Source organism: Centroberyx gerrardi, chromosome 20 (assembly GCF_048128805.1).
Source record: "Centroberyx gerrardi isolate f3 chromosome 20, fCenGer3.hap1.cur.20231027, whole genome shotgun sequence".
Taxonomy (NCBI): Eukaryota; Metazoa; Chordata; class Actinopteri; order Beryciformes; family Berycidae; genus Centroberyx; species Centroberyx gerrardi.
This window is the reverse complement of record NC_136016.1, coordinates 1,426,378-1,439,343: the sequence shown is the minus strand read 5'-3', so window position 1 is coordinate 1,439,343 and position 12,966 is coordinate 1,426,378. Positions and strand designations below refer to the sequence as shown.

Genomic DNA, 12,966 nt, shown 5'->3' with positions numbered 1-12,966 from the left:
AGTCTTTTCTGCAAACTGGGAGTTCTTGTCAGACATAGGATATCCTTATTTGGTAAGGACGGTTTCTAGCCTGCTGCTTCCACTTATTTCACCTAAGTTTGTCTTGAAATGGATGAGTGGTTGATCAGAGAAAAAAGCCCATGGTTTAATGAATGAGTGATGAATGTTGGTTGAAATCAGGATGAAGTCGTTCCCAACATGCCAACCTGGGGGTCCTCCTGTCCCTCCTAAATATCTGTCCAAGAGAGAGAAAATGTGGGACAAATTGGGCAGCTTCATCATTTTTATATGCAATCTCTGGTGGAACTCTAGCTGCATTTTATGCATTAAAACAAAGTTTTGTCTTTATTAGCGTGACAAGAATAGCATACCATTAGATCATATTTAGACATGATGTTCTGCACACTTCATCATATCATAATGAACTGTCCTCTGAAGGCCTTAACTGAAATTAATATAAAAAGAATTAAGCAAGGCACAGTCTGTGTATTTATGACTTGTGAATGTGGATTTTGTTTTGCTGGTAAAGCACTTGTAATGCTTCTTTTAAGCTGCTATGAACCTATTTTTTCTCTCAGGGCATTACTAAAAACAGTCAAAACATCCTTCTCATTCTAATTCTCATCCTGTCTTCCTGGTCTCATTTTCATCTCATTCTCTTATCATTCTCAATCTCATCTTATCTTGTCTGAACTGACTCTCATCTCCTCTCATTCTAATTCTCTTGTTACCATCATCATTCTAAGGCGATCCCAGCCAGTAAAACCAAGGAATCTAGGCTTTTCTCCTAAATGGGAATGTGAACTTGTTGTGTGTAAAAACAAACTTATGAAACAACTTGTATGATGAAAAATTATAATGTATGTATGTAGCTGTCAAAGTGGTATCAGTCAGAGGCATTGCGGCATGCCTGCTAATGTTTCCTAAGGCGATTATCGAGCCTGTCCTTACTTCACTGTGGGGTATTTACAGGGATGTCCTCCCCCCCCTCTCTCCTTCCACCCATCCATTCCTCTCCCTCCTCACTCCTTTCCTGCACCAGTGCTCTTGGATTTTGTAGTCGCTGCATTTTTTGCATTTCAGAACAGAATAATAATACTGAGCTTGTTGAGGTCTTTGCCCTCTTGTTTCCTATGCTGACTTATTCCCTGCTTTTTTCCTCTTCATTGTCAGAAGTACAACAATGACATGACATGAAAGCTCCAATGCATGTTTAAATATCCATTGCAAATTAAACTCGGGGGAATTGAAAACTTTGCTGTTTAAAGCAGAGCAACTTACTGACGATTACATTTTTCATTCAACCCTGAGAAGTAAACCATGGAGTCAGCACTTTAAAATCCCAAAGCATTTAGAATTACTGCTGCTAATTACTGGAATATAAAAGTTTTGCAGGGTTTAAAAGAACAATCAAACCGTTGTCTTTAACTAAACAACTAAGAAGAGAGACTGATTCAGACCAGGCGGGGAACGGCTGCATAGCATGATTTTCGCGCTTGAGTCACAGCTGGGCTGTTCAGACCAGAAGCGTGTTTCTCTGCGCCGGCCAGAAGCTCTCCTGCTCTACAGGAGAAACAAATACCCTGTGAAAATAGGCTGTTGGCTACTTACATTGTGCTCCAACAGCCGAGGCAACAACATCCAAAGCCTCATCTTTTTTTACTGTTGTCTCTCTAGACACAATGCGGACACCTCACTGTACTTTTCCACATCATCTTCTTCACTTTCTCCCTTTCTTCACAGACTCTCGCATATCAAAGCAGTCACGTTTATTTGTTTGTGACTTTTCTCAGCCATTCCTGACTTGTGATCAGGCAATCGTTAGGAAAGCCCATGGGATCTCTCTCTCTCTCTCTCTCTCTCTCTCACTCTCTCTCTCTCTCAAATAATAACATAGGCCTAAATAGAACATTTACAGTGTATTTCCATGGTGCGTCTTTGTGAAATATGCGCATGGTGCGCAGAGAAAATAGATTAGGCGCCGAAACTATAGCTGCACACTGTGGCCAGTGTGAACAGTAAGACCCACTAACATGGGTGCCGAAAGGCCATCTGTGTTCCTGCTGTTTGGAGTTTAGATTGTGTGTGTGTGTGTGTGTGTGTGTGAGAGAGAGAGAGAGGGAGAGAAGGAGAAAGAGAGAGAATGCTCAAGAATATCTAGTGTGTGCGTGTGTGCATGGGTACATGTGTGCATGCATGCATGAAAGTGTGTGTGTGTGAATTTGTATGTGCACACAAGTGTATGCTCATCCTCTCCTCAACACCTGCATGTGTGTGTGGTGTGTAATTCAACTTAATCTACCATACAATAATGCTCAGAGCAGTCCACCAAGTAATTATATACAAAGTAAAAAGATGTTCCGCCCTCTGAGGACCAAAAATTCACACATGATTGGGAACCCAGAGATCCACATGTTGGCTCAGTAGGGACAAAGGGGGACATTTGTAATTTTTTTTTTTGCCTGTTAGGATATTAGCCATGTTGATTTTTTCCTATTTGTCTGTCGCTACTGTCAGACAACAGGGTTGGAATGAATAACTTTACCACATAAGAAGCTAAATGTACCGTATCATCTATCCTCACTTTTGAATCAGGGTAATAAAATAAAAAAATAATAATTGAAAAAAAACAAAAACATTCTTGTCTTAAGATTGACAACCATGCATTTATAAAATGATACAATAGCTTTAAATGACCCCCAGGTTTACTATATTACGCAGCACACAAACTGGAGTGAAGGTTTCACATGAAAACATTGTGGAAGCTGTAAGCATGACGACTCTTGTTTTGTTTCATAGCGGAGCATCTCTTTTCTTTGAACATGATGCTCTACTGTTTTTATTCACTAAAATACATACATCAGGGATGTGATTTTTCAGCAATTTGTTTCAGTATTTCATTTCCCATTCATTTCTAATGGGAAAAGGGGACATTTCTGGTGCGTTTTTGGTGCTTTACTGTGTTCCTCACCACATCCCTGATAGATGTGATCCCTAAGTACAGAATGTTTTCCATCCGTCATGTGATCCTGCCTCCTCTCTGTTTTCTCAGGTAACGATGCCACATCTATAGTCAACTGCCTGCACATACTGGGACAAACCCTGGATGCCAGGTAAGTGATGAGATCAACTGTCAAATGTATGTGTGTGTGTTTGTGGGTGTATGTGTGTGTGTGTGTGCGTACACACAAAGAATGTTGAGAGACACAAAGAATGTTGAGAGTTCCCTGATTGCCCTGCTAGGCATTGTGGGTATTTGAGTCTTTGTTATTATCACAACACAACCAGGGTTTCCGTTAGCCGGTATATGCCGGCTTTTGGCTGGTAAAATGTGCAGTTGTGCGACAGATGAAAATATCGGCGGCCAAAATGCAGAAAATATGACAAATAAATTAATCAGTAGCCTGCAGGGAGGTAGGTCAGTTGATTACAAAGTAATCACAGACAGCTGATGGAATGTTTATGCGTAATTGTTACCATGGCATTTGCACCTGTATTTGTCTGGCTTTAGGCTACTTAGGCTACACTAAATAAATCCCGGTTCTGATCTGGCTTTTTTACTAGGTGGAGAGATGGGTCAGTGCGGGGATAATTTAGCCCTCCTTTTTAAATGTTTTCGGCTCTATGCTGGTATAAATTCTCTGTGTAAAGACAGCTTCCAAAAAGGGCCAAAAATGACCATAAATTTACTCCAAAAATTACTCCTCAGCTTGTGCAGCATAATTCAAGTGTTCTGAAGCCAAGTCATTGCACTGTGGGTCCGAAAGTCCAATATTTACGTCATTATCTCTTAGATTTGCCGCTCTTGTTTCCATACTGCCAGTCTGCCACACAGGCACTATTACAGTAGCAAGCCGATGCTGCCTTCAAATACTGTCGGAAATATTGTAATTATGGGTAGAGTGCGCTTTAACGACCCAATAAAGTGATAAATACTAATGGGAAAGTCAAATTTTATATGATACCCAAGATGCCAAGGTGTGACAGTCTCACTCTTTGTTGAAAATGTAGGTGTCACGCATTTACAAAACTTTTTGCCAATAAACTAAAATATCAATTCCAAAACGGATCTGACCTTTCTGTTGACTGTCATTTGTTAGATCAGGGGTCTTCAACCTTTTTCAGCCCAAGGGCCCCTTGGTCGATAGAGAAACAGAGCAGGGACCTAGATTAAAAACAAAAAAATTGTGTTGCATTTTAAGCCTGGCCTATAATAACATATTTATAATCCCTTATTAACCTATTCATATACTCAGTTATTATGCTTACGGTTGCTAAAACGTTTATACATAATTATTATTGATGATGATGATTATTATTATTATTATGATTATTATAGATTGAGGTTTATACTTTTTTTTTTTTTACAATGAAACATTTAGCTTAACTTTAGCTTCAGGATGACACATAGGCCTACCTCAGTGAGATGACTGACCCTGGTCAGTGGCACACAGCTTGTCTATTCTGGGGGAGATGGAGGTTGTCAGGCAGAGCATCATATCATCCTCAGGCTGCAGTCTTCAACGGTATTTACTCTTCAGGTAGGTGAGGGAGGAGAATCCACTTTCACAAAGATAAGTTGTTGCAAAAGGCAAAAGGCTCACCATTGCCTTTGCTGTCAGCTGGTGGAAGGCTTTCTGGCAATAGATCCAGAACTGGATGAGAGGCCTTGACTCATACACATTCTTGTGCGTACTGTCTGTGGATAGGTCGATCAGCTGATCTTCCTCAGAGGCTGTCAAGTTTGAGGCGTCCGATGCATTGTGTTTGAATGGAAACTGTATCCATGTCTTGTCCCTTCTCCAGGACTCAGCCTCAGAAAAGTATTTTTCAAATTGACTTTCGAGTGCCTCCAAGTGTCCAACAATTGCACGTTTCACGTCAGACGAGAGCACCGCAGAATCAGCCAACTCCTCCATTGACGGAAACATGGAAATGTTACCTCCCCTGATTCGCTCTCTCCATCTTTTTGTTTTCTTCAGAAAGCCTTCCATCTTGTCATACAGCTGAATGGCATGTGTATTGCGGCCCTGCATAGAACTGTTCACTCTGTTCAACTCTGAGAAAACGTCTGCCAGATATTCCAGTTTAGTGACCCAGACATTGTCATTGAAATCTGCAGCCAGCTCCACGTGGTTTTGACCAACTAAAAACTTGTGGATAGCTGTGCGTAACTCGAACACACGTGCCAATACTGATCCACGAGAAAGCCATCTGACCTCAGAATGGTAAAGGAGCGCATTGTGTTCCTCTCCCGTAGCATCGCAGAGAAAAGCAAAGAGACGCGTTTGCAAGGCAATCTTCTTGATAAAATTGACAGCCTTCACAACAGTGTCCATAACGTCAGCAAATTCAGCACTCATTTCTTTGGCAGCGAGAGATTCTCTGTGTAACATGCAATGAGTCCACAGAACTTGTGGGGTGACTTTTGTGCAATCAGTCCACTTTTTTGACCAGTCATAGCTCGCGCACCGTCAGTACAAATCGCAACACATTTTGCCCAGATTATGTCATTTTCTCTGAAAAAGTAATCAATCACTTTGAAAATTTCAGAACTTGTTGTGCGTTCAGGAAGCTTCTTACAAAACAAAAATTCCTCACACATTTCGTTTTGGTCAACAAATGCCAAGAGCTGTGCGTCTTTGGACATGTCCACAGATTCATCCAACTGTAATGCAAACGCCTCCGCCAATTTTAGTTTCTTGATTAATTGCACCCTCACATCAGATGCCATTTCACCAATTCGCCGAGCAATCGTTGTGTCTGACAACGGGATAGTCTTCAGTTTATTTACATATTCATCATTCCCAAACACTGTCTTGCACATATCACTGGCCGCGGGCAATATCAAAGCTTCTGCAATTGTATATGGTTTTTTACATTGAGCAATGTGAAGAGCAACTTGATATGAGGCTTTCAAAGCAAGCTCTCCAACTTTCGCTGATTTTCTCATCATTGTCTGTTGGCATTGGAGAGAGTTCAGACGAGCTCATTGACATACATGTACTGTATATTACATGTATTTTACATTGACAGCTCATTGACATACATGTATTTTATGAGTTACAAATAAAATGGAAGTGAATGAGGCTCAATGACATCAATGTATTATTTCATTTGTAAACTATGAAAGCTCTTATTATCACTACTAGCAAGATATCATCATTGCTGATGTGAGCCTATTCTGACATAGTTCCCTAGACTGAGGAAACAAATATAAATCTAAGCCTTTAGCAGGTAGATCCCTAGCCTACTAGTTCTTGTCCAACTTTACCTGACTCTCCTCCTCATCTCCTGCCTTTTTCATCCTTGAGAAATACCTGAATAAACTCATCTGAAAGATTAAGCAGGGAAATGTTCTGTTTCATCTGATTTAGTCTAGAAGGTCTAATGACAGGAAACAACCTACAGTAGAGTTTGCAAATGCTAAATGAAACAATGAGAGAAAAAATTACAATATGAAGGAAAACGTGAAAATTAACCCAAACTAAAACTAACCCTAATCCTAACTAACCATATATGTAGGATGTGCAAAAATGTGGACCATAATCACATTTTGGACAATATACATGCATTTATTAAAGAAACATAAGCAGCTGGAATTCAAAGGGCAAATTATTCCTTTAGCACATCCACACAGTATCTTCATCTAACTAACGACTGGTTAAATGAATAATAACAAATGATTAAAGCTGTACTAGGCGACTTCGCGTGTTGGTGGCCCCAGATAGAAGTGAGAGGTAACTGTCTGAAATTCGAGGACTTCAGTACCCCAAAATCCTGTAAGGTGACGTCAGTAAACTGCCACAGCCCCAGCTGGTCTGTGATGCTTCCTACCAAAGGATACCAAAAAAGAGGTAAAAGATCTAATGTTTGGTTATTCCAGCTTTCTCTGGATGGAGAGCTCACTCGCTGCTGTTTAAAAGACACGTTTGGTTTTGAGATTTCCCACCAGTGACCATACTACCATCAGAATTTAATTTGGGCATGAATCTGTTAATTAGTGGGGATGGAATGCTCTTGCCTGTTGCAGCCCCACTTTGTGATTTAGGCTGCTGGATTTTTAGTGCAGCTTTAAATAAGAGAGTGAAAACCTAAGTTTGTCCGTGTATACCAGGACGGTGATGAAGACTGGTCTTGAGTCGGTGAAGGCGGCGTTGCGATCGTTCTTCGACAGCGCGGCGGAGGATCTGGAGAAGACCCAGGAGAATCTGAAGCTTGGCCAGTTCACCCACAGCAGAAACCAGCCGCGAGGCGTCACACAGATCATCAACTACACCACCTTCTCCCTCCTGCCCGTCCTCTCCTCCCTGTTCGAGCACATCGGACAGAACCTGTTCGGGGAAGACCTTATATGTAAGTACTGACGAGGACAGTCAGGTTTCAAGTCTGCTACAGGTGGTTGAATTTTGAAGATTAAGGCGCCGTAATAGGAAAAAAAATAATCATTTCATCCTATCAGAATAATATTTGATATGTTGTGTATGGACACAAATACACTTTTTGTATTATGACTTATTTATTTTATCAGAATATTCAAATTAGCTAATATTTCATAAACATTTTTGAATTTGCATATCAGTTAGAGTTAGATGCTTTTTTTCTCAATGGATAACAGAGGGCATTTTCGTGTTTACACGTGTTTACAGGGGAACTAAATATTTCTACTTGTTTTTGATGATTGTTGTGTTTATTTTATGAAATATATAGTATTATATTATAGAAGCAAAATGTTATAAGATCTCAAATTTGATCAATCCAGCCAAAACTGCCGTTTTCACCCGTGGTGCCTCACCATAAGACAAATAGAAGGCAAATAGAAAATCTGACATTGCTGCGGAAATAAACACTGGTCTTTGCAAAAACTGATGCATATCCAAAAAAAAAAAAAAAAGCTTGCCAAAAAATCCATTCCATCTCACTCCTTAGTTGTTATTCTATTTCCTTTCCCAGCACTCTGACATCGTTCTATGGTCACAGGAATATTATATGGTTGTTTTTAATGTTGGTGATCTAGGAAGTGTAGCTTATTCTACTGTTGACCTCACTGTAAGTCAGATAAATGCCTTAAATGTAAAATATAAAATGTATTTGGTTGACTCTCCTCCTCCAGTGGATGATGTCCAGGTTTCCTGCTACAGAATCCTCAACAGCCTCTACTCCCTGGGAACCAGCAAGAGCATCTATGTAGAGAGGTACAGTACACCCTACATGTCTATATCTATTGACAAAATAAGGGAAACTTAAACCTAAATTTAAAGAAATATTCCCACATTTTAGCACCCTATCATAAACACAAAGGCTACCAGTAGTCCTGGGTGAGTGTAAAGAAATATTACGCCATGTCATAGCCTTGCAGAGAGAGGATAGATCAATTGTATTTATGTTTTTTGTATTTTTTGGTTATTATATTCTTACAGATGCTTTAGCAACACAAATTCTCTTGTCCGGCCAATAAAGATTATTTGAAGTTGACTTCAGATATGTATGGATGTGTATTTGTAAGTGTGAGGTGTGTTTACGCCTTTTGTCTCTCCTCTCCTCCAGACAGCGTCCAGCGCTAGGAGAGTGTTTAGCTGCCTTCTCAGCAGCCTTCCCTGTTGCTTTCCTGGAGCCTCACCTCAACAAGTTCAACAGCTTCTCCATCTACAACAGCAAAGGAGCTAAAGACCGGGCTGGTACTGATGAATATCATGTTGTCATTTTACGTTCATCCCAACATCGAGTTGTACCCACAGGAACGGTGGAAAGCAATAACAGAAACACCACATGAAACACCACCATATCAGCTTTTAAAGAGTTCTGTAACGTAAAGTAATTACTTACAATAATTCCGTTTTTTTTTCTTCTTTTTTTTTTGCAGACCAGTAATCCAGTATTTAGCATGGTCATATATTAGGCTACATCTTCACTGGACGTTTCTGTTAGATGACTGTGCAAGTAACTGTGACCAAGGGTCACAAAATGCTAACTGGCTAATGCTATTTTCTGTACTGTTAAAATTTTGTGACCCGCGATCAAATCACTTTTTTATAGTTTTGTAGTCATCTGACAACAGAAACAGAAAGATATATCAGTGACAACACTTGTATTGTGTTATACATTATGTTGAAACACAAAATAAGTGATCACAGACAGAGTTATGGGCGACAGAAAGTTAGCTTTTTAACATTGCTGGCCATGGTGAGAACCGATCTGTACCCTGCGGAAGTACGGCAGCCATGTTTGTGAAAAGGGCCTATTAGCTAGCTTGTACTGTGTTCAAAATTCTATCATTTGCCTCACTTATTTACTTACACTTACTTCACTGTAGAGCTTTTATACCTCCAGGTCGCCGGGAGCGCTGCTGTCCAATACACATACACAGGGCCAAAGCGGTAATCTCCAACAGTTGAATCCAAAAAGCAGTTAAAGCACGTCCTTTCAACACAATAACACTCACACTGCATATCTGTAAATAGCTGCGATTGAACAATTATTACAACATTTCAGTTATAATAGTCCATTTGATACGTTTTTTTGCATTGCTCACACACTTCCTTATTTACTTTGCTTGCTGCCGGTCTTCTGCCGCATTCAACTCATATCGGAAGAAGTGGAAGAGCGGGATTTTGTTGTTTCATCTTGAAAGCATTCTGTACGTGTTTTACCTGTTGGAACACACACATCCAAAATCACACATCCAAAGGGTTGTCCAAAGGCATTATGGGAAATGTAGGAAATCACTAACTTAAGTAGAACTAGGTAAGGCAGGTTGAGGGAAATGTGTAGCCTACAGCAAAATGGAAAATTACAACACTTCATCACAAAATAACTCCTGGAATGCATTGAACATCACAGATAGATGATATATATCAGTGTAAGAGGGTGGATTTTTCCTGAAATTTTGAACACAGTCATCATAATGGCAAAATCAAGGAAAATGAGGCCCATGTGGAAAATAACTAGAATTATCCTTTAACAGAATAATTGCTAAACACCACAAAACTAGACTCAAAAATTACCACAGAATTGAACCAACACCTCAGTGATGATACTTAATATTCATATACTGCTAGGTGTTTCTGTTATTTTGTCATTTCTAGTGTATTACTCCAAGAGAATACAACTGCTGTGGTCCATTGTACCTGTATTTATAAATCCATTGTATTCAATTATGAATTCTACACAGGATCATAAGTATCGTAAGTAATTTAAGCTTCATCTCTCAGCGTGATTTTTGTCTTCCTGCTCCTTGTCCTCTGTCTCTTTCTGTCTATATCTCTGTCTCCTTCTTCTTCTCCTCTCTCTAGACTCCTCCATCCTGCTTTCCATCCCTCTATCCTCCATCTCATTCTCTATCTCCTTTCTCTCCACCCCTTTATCACGCCCCCTTTCTTCATTCATCAGGTTTATTTATACAGCGCGGTTTCACCACAAAGTGGTTCACAGAGGACAAGGAATATGAATACATCTAAAAGATGTATTCAAAAGAACATTGTAAATATTTAGCGATATGTCTAGACCTTCGGTGTGTAAGTCAGGCCTTTCCTCCCCACCTCCCAGCTCTAGGTCTTCCAGGCCAGGTGGGGGAGGTTTGTCCTCTGATCCCATCCTTGGAGAAGTCTCTGGAGGAGATCATGGAGCTGGCAGAGTCTGGCATGAGATACACTCAGATGCCCCACGTCATGGAGGTAGGACGCATGACAAATGTCAAAATAAGCGCATTTCTGCCACTGTAAAACCTCATAGTGCAATTTAGTGAAATCAACTCATCTTTAATCATGAACACAATGTATATACATGTGTTTGTGAATTTCAACTTTTAAGTGCCAGTTATGAGCCTCATGACTTATAATTACGAGTTCACATCTTGTGACTTGAAAGAACACCTCATAAAGCATTCACTAAACTGATCATTGTAAAGTCTATTAAGAAACACTGTTAGCTTATTAGCAGACTTCCCGGTATGCATTGCATTTGGTTTAACTCTCCAGAAAATCTTCCTTTTTCTGGTTTGAACGAAGTCACAGGATGGAGACTTGTTATGTGTGTATCTTAGGTGAATCATAGGTCAAATTTTGATTAAAGAAAAAAAAACAAAACATGATAATATTTTGTTCCTACAGATTTTGGAAATTCAATAAGGTGAAGCAGACATACTCTGTTACACATGGCAAGTAGTCCTAGTGTCCACGTCAAGCATGTCTATGTGTATCATGTGATACATAAGCAACTCGCACTAAAACCTCCTCACTAGTGAAAGAATAAGTAACACTGGACTGCAGTTCATCAGTTAATGCATTCAACTTCATTCAACTAAACACTTATCAGCATGACTAGACATTTGTCGATTAAACTTATTGTCTTAAGTTCACTCAGTTAGTTTTTCTACATTATAACAACTAATGATCTTTGACCTAACTATTCAGTACTGTTTCAGTCAACTCACAATTTTAAGGCAGCAAGGAAACTTGTGTTGAAGTGCCTTAATATTTTTTGCAGTGTGCTTTTCTTAAAAGCAAGTTTGATCCTCAAAACTATTGGTGATTAACATTTAATATGAAGGCAGCATGCGGTCTGAATTATGTTATTTCTGAATAACAGACCGATGTTGCACATCTAATCATATCACTACAGTCAAGAAGTCCATTTTGTTGATTTCTAATCAAATTCACTAATGACACCTTATGGCAAAAATACATTATTCCGTGGTTACTGCAGATAGTCCTGCTGAGTAGTGGTGGTAGTTATGAATCACTTTGCTGATTTGAATCGTTTTCACGTGATTCAGTCAGCTCAGCAAGTGCATCAGCATTCTATCAGCTCTCCTCACTCCTAGTTTAGTATCATTCAGCAGTGTTTGCACAAACATTCCTGTCATAAACACTACAGCTAGAATTATCTTACCTCACGTAATCCTTTCATATTATTCCCTGTGTGGGTCGAAGTGTGCTGCTGTACTATTACTGGTACAGTTCATCAGTACAAGATATTGTGTGTTTCCAGCTGACTATAGATAAGAATGGCGTGATGTTTCAAATGGGCCATGCCCACAAAGTGCGGTACAAGTGATGTGCCCCGCTTTATCTCTGTGGGCAACACAAAAAATCAACATTTTCTGTGGTTGCTTTTTCTGTGTTCTGATCATTCATGTGAAATGTATATGGTGTAAATAATTTGGTGTTACCTTTTCACCGTTATCAAAGAACCGCATTATCATTAGTTTTATTTAATTTTTTTCTGGAAGTCACAAAATGCTAACACGCTAGCAAAACTTCCTGTGCAGATAGTCAGCAGTTTGTTCTTAAAAAAGTTTGTTCATGTAAAAACCATAGACTGTAAAAAAGATGGGCGTAGTGAGTGTGACGTCACCCATAGGTTTCTGAAGGGCCGTTTTGAAGCCAAAAGTTGGCATTTACAAGCGCCGCCATGTTGTCATTTTTTGGCCCGGAGCAGCCAGAGTGAAGCCGGGGGTTTCCCACAGCGCCGCAGTGCCGCCTGCTATTGGTCCGTAATCTGTTGATCAGGTGACAACTAGCGACCTGTCAATAACTCAGAAAACTACCCCGTTTTAGGACCGTTATATCCCGTTAATGACGCAATTATTTTGAAAATCGCCATTCGGACACATATTAGAAGAAGTAAAATTAGCTACTGAGACCATAATCTCTTGTCGAAAAAATGTATTGACTTTATATTTTGAGTTAGATGTTGGGCTGTGGTCTCACTGACTTGAATGGAGTTGGGCGGGATTTGGAGTCTTTTTGGAGCCGACCCTAGCGGACGTTAGAGGAACTGCAGCTTTCAGACACTTCCTTATTGGCTTCAAAATTCAGAAAACAGGATAATGTGCAGTGAGTGAGTAGGGTTAGGCTGGATAATGTATTGCACCTGGGTCTTAATTCACACTGTCAGGGTTTATTTTGCAAGAACGGGCTCACTGTACATTATCCTTCTCCTCTTAGATCTACTGCCAATATTGAT

At 39.8% G+C, this 12,966-nt stretch overlaps 1 protein-coding gene across 1 annotated transcript in view; it reads left to right on the top strand.

Annotated features, from left to right (window-relative positions):
- The window catches only part of ryr2a (ryanodine receptor 2a (cardiac)), a 246,807-nt gene that overhangs the window by 139,972 nt on the left and 93,869 nt on the right, over nucleotides 1–12,966 (top strand). The window contains exons 69-74 of the mRNA XM_078290909.1: nucleotides 3–52; nucleotides 3,053–3,113; nucleotides 7,118–7,356; nucleotides 8,114–8,195; nucleotides 8,548–8,678; nucleotides 10,546–10,673. Coding sequence (XP_078147035.1) covers nucleotides 3–52; nucleotides 3,053–3,113; nucleotides 7,118–7,356; nucleotides 8,114–8,195; nucleotides 8,548–8,678; nucleotides 10,546–10,673 — 691 coding nt within the window. The remainder of the gene's footprint in view (nucleotides 1–2; nucleotides 53–3,052; nucleotides 3,114–7,117; nucleotides 7,357–8,113; nucleotides 8,196–8,547; nucleotides 8,679–10,545; nucleotides 10,674–12,966) is intronic.